This window comes from Metopolophium dirhodum, chromosome 5 (assembly GCF_019925205.1).
Source record: "Metopolophium dirhodum isolate CAU chromosome 5, ASM1992520v1, whole genome shotgun sequence".
NCBI classification, from domain to species: Eukaryota; Metazoa; Arthropoda; class Insecta; order Hemiptera; family Aphididae; genus Metopolophium; species Metopolophium dirhodum.
This window is the reverse complement of record NC_083564.1, coordinates 16,955,145-16,964,586: the sequence shown is the minus strand read 5'-3', so window position 1 is coordinate 16,964,586 and position 9,442 is coordinate 16,955,145. Positions and strand designations below refer to the sequence as shown.

At 27.6% G+C, this 9,442-nt stretch overlaps 1 protein-coding gene and 1 long non-coding RNA gene across 2 annotated transcripts; one reads left to right on the top strand and one right to left on the bottom strand.

The window, feature by feature from the left end:
- The first annotated feature begins 261 nt into the window (after positions 1 to 261).
- Positions 262 to 8,474, top strand: LOC132944638 (uncharacterized). Its single transcript, XR_009664477.1, has 5 exons — positions 262 to 304; positions 1,449 to 1,475; positions 1,608 to 1,628; positions 7,346 to 7,402; positions 8,394 to 8,474. It is a non-coding gene; the product is annotated as an uncharacterized LOC132944638 (long non-coding RNA).
- LOC132944655 (uncharacterized) lies at positions 2,995 to 4,814 on the bottom strand. Its single transcript, XM_061014117.1, has 2 exons — positions 4,298 to 4,814; positions 2,995 to 4,026 (listed from the first exon to the last, which is right to left on the bottom strand). Exons 1-2 carry the CDS (start codon positions 4,812 to 4,814, stop codon positions 3,680 to 3,682), a joined length of 864 nt encoding a protein of 287 aa, XP_060870100.1. The 3' UTR covers positions 2,995 to 3,679.
- Positions 8,475 to 9,442: the final 968 nt, after the last annotated feature.

The window sequence follows — 9,442 nt, the reverse complement described above, 5'->3', positions numbered from 1 at the left end:
CTTTTGGGAACAATTGGGAATTTTAAATTTTGACATCCCGAATGCAACAACTATATTCACTTTCTCATCAAACAAGATACTATTGATGAAAATCGAAACAGTTTTACTGCTTTAAACGACAATGACAGACACATAAATAACAAAAACATAAAAAAAAAAACACACATCATTGTATGATCGCTCCGCTCAGAATTTAATAACATACAAATAATATGTAATAAACTATTAAAGAATAATACAAGTATTATGTATATTTTATTAGGGTGTAATAAAATGAAAAATGTCATCAAATCATATAATTTAAGTAAGATCATTTTTATAGATTTAATAATGTACCTAGGTACCTAACTTTATTAATTAATACAATGAAAATTAATTATGTTTCACTAATAAATATTAATAAAGTTAACATTCTGTAAAAAATAAAAATAGTTAATTAAATAATTTAAAAATATTTTAATGGGTGTGGCTAGCCCAATGCACGTCTTTTCAATGGTTTCACTCTAAATCTGTCGATGATCAACTAACCAAAGTGCACAGTAAATGGATAATCTATTGTACATTAACATAGAAGTATTCCCTGTTATACGTCATCTAACAGTACAAACTCCAGAGATAAGTATGTATGGCCGAAATAGATTTAATCTATGGTTGTACCTTATACATCAGGGATGGGCAACTCAATGCTACTAGATGGCCAATTTTGAATGTGCAAAAATCCAGTGAGCCAGAGAACATAGGAAGCAAAAAAAAAAACCGTGAAAAAAAAAATGTTAACTATACCTTTATAGGTTAGGTTTAATTTTAATAAAATATTATTAACCTAACCTATATATATAAATATATATAAAAAAAAATATTATTTACATTTAATAGTTCAATACTAGATAAGAATTTATATCTACGTTTTTCGGTTAACATTATATCGATTTTAATAATTTTGTAAATATAATAAAATAAAATACAGAAAAATCTTAACATTTTATATTTGTATAAACTAAATTCAAATGTATCACGGGCCAGTGAAAAATGGTACGCGGGCCATCAGTTGCCCATCCCTGTTATACATGATAATATAATAACATTATTTTGTATCAATCTAACAATATGTTCATCACCAAATCGTAATTTAAACAATAATTATTATATTTGTACGGCCATGACATCATGTAATACGTTAGGTATTCTACCAATTAAGAAAAAAAAAATGTTAAAATATTATTTAGTAATCATATTTCTATTTCTATTATTTTTGAATAATTAATAAACATCATTACTATAATTATGATTTTATAGAAGTCCGTTTTTGAAATGTTTCATTATATGTCCATACAATAATGATAAGTTTGTAAACAGTTCTAGAAATTAGTTTTAACATGTTTTAGAGGACAACATTTAAAATATATTATAATTATAATTATCACTAGGTATCTTATTTTATTTTGTAGGTATGCAAAAATCTTCAACAATTCAAAGTAAGTTCGTGGAATGAGGTTATAAATTATAATACCTATAGTTATATTATTATAAAAACTAATCTTACTAAACGTGTAGTTCCTGCAAGTGCCCTACTTTAAAAAATTAACATATGTATTTTTTTGTTAAAGAAGTCAAAACTAACTGGCCAGGTAATTTTTTTTTTAATATTTCTCCTGGGGTTTAAATTTAAAAAAACTGGTAATTAAGTGACGATCTGCTGTACATTAGGTGTCTATAGAGTCACTATAATGGATATGTTAAAAATGAATTCAATGATATAATATCACGAAAATGGTCTGCCAGCTTATAATATTAGTATATCACTAGGTTAATTATATTTTATGATATTATTGTGATTAAAGCAGTGACTGGAACTGAACCTAAATAAACTGGTTCTGGAACCAGAATAGAAAACTTTATTTTAACAAATAAAGTACCGGAACCAAACAGGAATTTTTAAATTAAATAGCTACTTTTAGGTTCAAAAATAAACCTCCTTACGTACCAACTAGATTCACTTTCCTATCAGAAATGATGACGTTTAAGAAATCAAAGAATTTTAACTGTCCTAAAAGATGATAACAGACACAAAAAAACCTCCGCTAAGAATCTTAAATATTATATTAGGCTATCGAACGATTGAGAACGTTATACCTTTTGGGCCGAACGATTGAGAACACTTAAAAATAACAAAGAACTTACAGCTGACCCAAAAAAGAATACGATTGAGAACGAATTTACATGCAAAGTTACCATATCGTTTATTTGGCTATTGAAAGATTCATGCCCGTATGCATAAAATAAATGTTCTTGAAAAAAGTCATCAATTAATAATTGTTAAAACAATTAAAATATTCATACTATTTTTTTTCTATTGCCATAGGGCATAGTCATATTATTCTTAGTACCTTGACTCCAACTATCGTAGCTATTTTCAATATTGTTTCCGCTTGAGTTTCAGTTAGAATTTCAATAAAATTAAATATATATTGTTTAATTTGTATATTATTAGAACAAAATTATGATCTCAGTTTTATTTACGTAATATACAAAAACAAACCTGTCAAATCATAGAAAGGGCACCCATCAATCAGAACCTAAGGGAGTGACAATATCATAAAAAAATAACTAAGAACCAACCAAATTGATTTTATTAAATAACAGAAAAATAAAATGATAAATTATTGATAACAAATAATGAAAAAAAAAAATAATAAATGGAATAGGTAGTAGTACTGTAATAACAGGGATACTACCAAAAAGTCCGTGGTAAAAAAGTCCAAGTAAAAAAGTCCGTGGTCAAAAAGTCCGAGGTGAAAAAGTCCGAATCATATAATTAGGTAAAAAACACTTCCAGTTGGTATTAATATAAATTGTAATTATATAAATTATAAAAGTTCAATAATTATGTACTTACTATATCATTATTTATTACCTATGTATACAAAAATCGAAAATATTATGAATTCAAAAAAATATACATAATACGTCATATAAAATATAATATGTTAAAAAAAAATTCTAATGTTTATCTAGGCCTTGTTCTGATATTATGGCCAATTTTTTCTAAAAATTCTTCAATGGTAATTGAATGATTATCTATACTTTGACATAAAGTAACTAGTCGGAACTGTGTTGAATTTTGTTTCTTTTTTACCGGCTCTCCCATGCTGTCGATAGCTAATTTCGCATTATCTGCCGCTACTTCTAATCTCATTTTTTGGATTAGTGTCCAAATAGTCGGATAACTGTGGCCAACTAAATGACTAAATCTGTTATTCCACGATTCGCATACCTACATTATTCGTTCGGTGGTCACCATTAATCGTTGTTTTATGTACATTCCAAGTATTCGGAGGAAAAAGTGGACTTATTATTTTTCATTTGAATTTGGTACCAACCCCTATTTTTCTAACTGGTCCATTTACGTAGGTTGCGTCAAAATAATTTAAAAGATCTTCTCCTTCAGGAGAAACAATTGTTTTAAGGTAAGCCATTCCTTTGAAAACATGTTCAAGAGGAAGAAATGCAAGACCACTTGACCTAACCACCATTCCACAAAAATGGCCAAATTCGTCGTTATTTTTATACATTTTGATTAGCCCTAAATCTTGGACTTTTCTGTAAGAACTTTGGCACAAATGATAAAAACAGCCTCTAGTAGTCAAATTTGAATCAAAAATTATTTGAGCGGCAGAAATTAGAGCTTTTTCAAAATCAACATTAAGTGGGTTGGATCGGGAAATAATTCGTGCTCTGCACATTTAGTTAAAATAAGTTTGAACATTTCTTCATAAATAGACATTGACTTGCGTTCAAGAAGACAGTACACTGCAGTTATATATGAATCATTTTTTTGAACTCTTATCACATAAAGTTGTATGAAATATTTAGGACTAAGGTTAAAATTACCATCGCAATACCACGTTTTGGCATCTGTCAACATTTTCAAGCTGTCATCTGTTGCAAACAATACAATTCTTTCACCAGTTGTTGATTTATTATCAGCCAATAAAAACCGTTGTCCAATAACTAAAGCCCAGTCATCTGAAAAATAAGGTTAGGCTATAACAAAAAATGTTGGCTACCTATTGTAACGTCACACGTTTTTCGTACACAATTATTATTTATTGCTATTATAAATCATTATTATTGTCATGTTTATTGTTTAATACAAATTATTATTATTCTTATTACCCTAAATTCAGTTTTTTATTATTTATTTAGTAAATGGCGTTTCATTACCCCATATGGTGTTAAAACCTACGAGTTCCGCCACAACAATCTTAGGCTTGTCGCGCGGCGCGGCTCGTAGGTCACGACTTGAGTGTTCCCCTCAAGTTGTGGGTGGTTTGCTTAGCTCTAAAAAAGCTCTGTAATCTCACACTATATTTTAATAATAAATTGTATTTACTTTCTATAACAATATCATTTATGCAATTTAATGCAGGATTATTATTAGTTCTTTGATTTCTAATTGTTCGTTTTGCTACACTTTCTTTTGGTAAAAACAATAGAGCTTCAGCTGGTATTTGACTTACAGCTTCCGCAAATATATGACTCGGTTTGTCACAAGTTTTTCGTGATCGTAATTTGATGTCGTTTTTAAATTTTTCAATTATTTTCACTTGCTTATTCCCCGCGTGATTGTGTTCAATTTGAAGTACAGGATTCGTTAAGATCATCGATGAAGATAGTGTTCCCGGGCAATTATACTTTGTTTTATTGCTGCATTTCCACCTTTTTGTTTTTGATAACGTATGTTGAAGGGTATATGCATAACCATCCACAACTATTTTAGTGCCTTTTTCGTTGATTTTTATGATTTTAGACATTTTTTCCTTCAAGAGTAAACAACTAACAAACTAACAAAACGTCAAACTATAGGTACAAACAAAATGTCGAACTATACTGGCAAAAATAACAACTATTCAGTTACCCATGTACGATATGTACACGGTGGACATGCCCACCGCCTATAGATATCTCTATCTATATTAACTATATCGGATGTATGTCTATACGAGTAAAACACGACAAACCGGATAATTAAGATAAAATAAATAGTATTTGATTATTACATGCAGCCAAAAGCCAAGCAGTGTTCAAAGTCCAAAAAAGTAGTTATTTAGGTAAACAATTTAGTTACAATTATATTAATACTAAATGGAAGTTTGATTGTGCATCAAACCTAACCTCGCGTATTTTTCTTTTACCTAATATTATATGTACTGGACTTTTTCACCTCGGACTTTTTCACCACGCACTTTTTAGACCTCGGACTTTTTAACCACGGACTTTTTTACTCGGAATTTTTTTCCTAGGACTTTTTTACCACGGACTTTTTTACCACGATTCGTAGTAACACTAGGGTGGGTCGGTGAAAGTTGATAAATTTGCTTTTAAAAATGTATTAAGATCTATCTGTATAGTAGTGCTTCTCTATAACATTAAGAAATATATTGGTGATAAGGTTTAAATAATATAAACCAAAATTATTGTCTAATAATAAGTTTATTTATTACATTGTAATTCAAATGTGAAGGACTTAAACAAGTCTCTAGTTCTCAAAAATACTATGTTAAAAATGTATTAACCCATTGTGATATTTGCTTATTATTAACTATACAGTTATTTTAATAAAAATTATTTGAGATTTATAAAATATTATCCAATAGAACTTAAAAAGCTATCCACTATTTCACCATTGAAATGTCCTGTTATATTCTTGCCCCTATCAATGGACTAAGATGACGAATCATATCTACATAATATTATACATGGTGATTCATTAAGCGTAAACCACTCATTATCTCAAAAAGTATTAATGTTTTTGAAAATATTTTTTAACATAGTTTCAAGTTGCTAAAAAACAACGTTTTCATTAAAAAAATTTATTTTTAGATATTTTTTATCTTTATAATTTTTAAGTTTTTTACTTTTTTGAATGACAGCATAGAGTTTTAATTTCATATTCCAAAGCCGAATATTTTTCTAAGTATTTTGATTTATAAAAATCGAATTTAGGGCGAGTAGTTTATGAGTTATAAGCATTTAAAGTTTAGATTGGCGGAGTGGAGTGGTATGGAGTTACCCCGCAAAATATTTATCCACTACCGCGCTTGTCAAAACTTTAAATACTTACAACTCATAAACCACTTGTCCTAAATACTACAACTAGTTGGTTGACATTTTATTTTGCTATCAATCTACTTACCTACTATTTAATTACACCTATTTTATTTTATTTTATTTATATTTACATGTATTTTGTTTTATTTTTATAAGCTATGTACGAATGTGTTGAACGGTAAACTGTGTCACAAACTGAGCAGTCCACTGTATTTATATATATTAATTATATTAATAATGTTGTTAATATAAACATATTGGGTAAATTGTTATTTATTGGTTTATATTTTGTTTTTAAAATAATACAGGGTGATTCATTAAACGTAAAACACTCATTATCTCAAAAAGTAATAATGTTTTTTTAAAATAGTTTCAAGTTGTTAAAAAAACAACGTTTTTATAAAAAATTATATTTTTAGATATCTTTTATCTTTATAATTTTTTAAGTTTTTCACTTTTTTGAATGACAGCATAGAGTTTTAATTTCCAAAGCAGAATATTTTTCTAAGTATTTTGATACATAAAAATCAAATTTAGGACAAGTGGTTTATGAGTTGTAAGTATTTAAAGTTTTGACAAGCGCGGTAGTGGATAAATATTTTGCGGGGTAACTCCATACCACTCCACTCCGCCAATCTAAACTTTAAATGCTTATAACTCATAAACTACTCGCCCTAAATTCGATTTTTATAAATCAAAATACTTAGAAAAATATTCTGCTTTGGAAATTAAAACTCTATGCTGTCATTCAAAAAACTAAAAAACTTAGAAAATTATAAAGATAAAAGATACCTAAAAATATAATTTTTTATAAAAACGTTGTTTTTTTAACAACTTGAAACTATTTTAAAAAACATTAATACTTTTTGAGATAACGAGTGTTTTACGTTTAATGAATCACCCTGTATTATTTTAAAAACAAAATATAAACCAATAAATAACAATTATTATATTATATAAATACAGTGGACTGCTCAGTTTGTGAGTTGCCTTACAACACAGTTAACCGTTCAACACATTCGTACATAGCTTATAAAAATAAAACAAAATACATGTAAATATAAATAAAATGAAATTAAATAGGAGTAATTAAATAGTAGGTAAGTAGATAGATAGCAAAATAAAATGTCAACCAACTAGTTGTAGAAGGATAATTATTATTACTATTATTATAACTATCCATCTTCTCATAGTACATACTAAATTATTTTTATTTAAAAATTCTTTGTTGTAGACATTAAAAAAAAATACTACAATAATCAAATCGCCACTTTAAATAAAAAGAAGAAATGTACGTATTTTTTTGCAAAATAATTAAAAATTATATTTATTAATTTTCAGTTAAATAATAACATAACTATACAATTTGTTACACAATATTTATGATATTCTAAAATACTTATAAAACTGGTATTGCACTAATGTTCTAACCGTCGCGCTGTCTTATGTTATTCCAATTATTAGGCAATAAATTATTGATTTCCCATTTTTGAACCCTAATGTATGGAATAGATCAAATTTGATAGCAGAAATGACCTTCGACATTGAACATTGTAGCAAAAAATGCCTGCTCTAAAAAGTATTGTCGGAGAAAATCGTCACACCATTCTTCGACTCAACATTTTAAACACTTCAAAAACTTCGAAATTCGAATTGAATCATAATCATTAGTTAATAATTATTATGCATGGCAGTAGATTAATTTGAATTTTTATTAAAAAGTGTTCAGCTCCCTAGGTTAATCTACTAGTTTTATATTTTATAAGTTATTATCAATTCATTTTTGAAATGTCCAAAGGTCGAATAAAGTTCAAATATGATTCAAGTTTGAGTTCAATTAATAGTTCGTGAACATTTAAATTGTACCCATCTTCAGTGAAATTATAATGTTTAATTTTAGTCTGGCTTGGAGGTGCTACAAATTATATAATATCCGAAAATTGTGTGTTAATTATGCCATTTAGGGTCCCTTTATAAATGGTTTATATGGGTAGTATGGGTAGTATGTATGGGTAGTATAACATTTTTTCTAAATCCCACCGTACACATTAACGTGCATAAAAGTATCTCTGACTGGTTTTAGTAAGTTTATTACTCTATTTCCTTTACATATACATAATTTAAAAGTGCATGCACAGAACTAAGCGTCCAGTTATATTTTAGAAAAGAACCGACAAAATTCATAGAATATAGGGTAAAGCCCGTGTTCATTAAAACTGCATAGTTTGCTTTATTTAATTTATTAATGATAATTGACCAAAATGATTAATGTTTATACCTAGCTGAATTGTTTTTAACTACAAAAAAATGGTGCGAAAAAAAGAAGGCTGAAGCAAAGGCTGCAGAAGAGAAGATGGCTGCAGAAAATGTTTAAGTAAACGTTGGTCATGTTCATCTACATCGCCAAGTTACCTGATCTACCTAGCTACGCTATGTAGTAATTTTGCATAAATATTAATGACCTTTCACTGTATTTTTAAAATATTTAATATTTAAAAAAAAAACAGGCCACTTCATTTTGCTATAATATATTATTATGATTCAGGTGTTTACATTTAGCATTACAATATTATTTAGGATACCTTAGATTTTTGACCAAGACTCATTAGCTGACCGTAGACTGATGTTAAGCAATACTTTTCTTAGCGATCCGTTATCTAATTCTATAAAAACTCCTCTTATCTGTTATAAACTTTAAATTTCCACAATAGTCTATCCGTACAGCTATGTAGTTCTCATATTCTCCATTCCCAAAATTAAAATAAATTATATAGAAAAAAAACAAGCAACTAAGGCACTTATTAATGTCTATATCGTCAATAAAAATCTCGGTTTCATTTAAAATTATTTTTCTTTTCGTTTAAATTTCTAAAAAATGTTGTATGTTATTTAAAATTATTATTACTTTTATTATTATGTCTACAACCCGCGGTATTATACTATTACTCAAATATCAAATAGGTACCTAAGTACCTACTTTATATTCAAAGAGCACTAGCAAATTATTTGTAATAAATAAATGTACCTATTATAAATTATAAGAATAGCACGATTCTAGATAGAATTCTAAAAATAATTATAAATTTAACAACATCTTTTGTATTGTTTGTACTACGATTTTAATTAACGACTACAATAAATTACAGTTGTCTATATATTTGACTATTACTGTTTATTGTGATTCATGAATTGTGAATAAAATCGTTTATAAGTAAAACTTCTTTCTTGAGGTGTGGGTGGAAAAAAAATTGTAACGAAAAATGAAACGACACGTTTGTTTATTTATTTATTTTGCAAGTCATGCACGGTTGTGACATTTCTCACTCTGACC

Coding starts and splice junctions, on each gene's coding strand:
- LOC132944655 (XM_061014117.1), bottom strand. CDS start 4,814: ATGTCTAAAATCATAAAAATCAACGAAAAAGGCACTAAAATAGTTGTG. Junction 4,027..4,297: donor GAGGGGAACACTCAAGTCGT/GACCTACGAGCC, acceptor CTTATTTTTCAG/ATGACTGGGCTTTAGTTATT.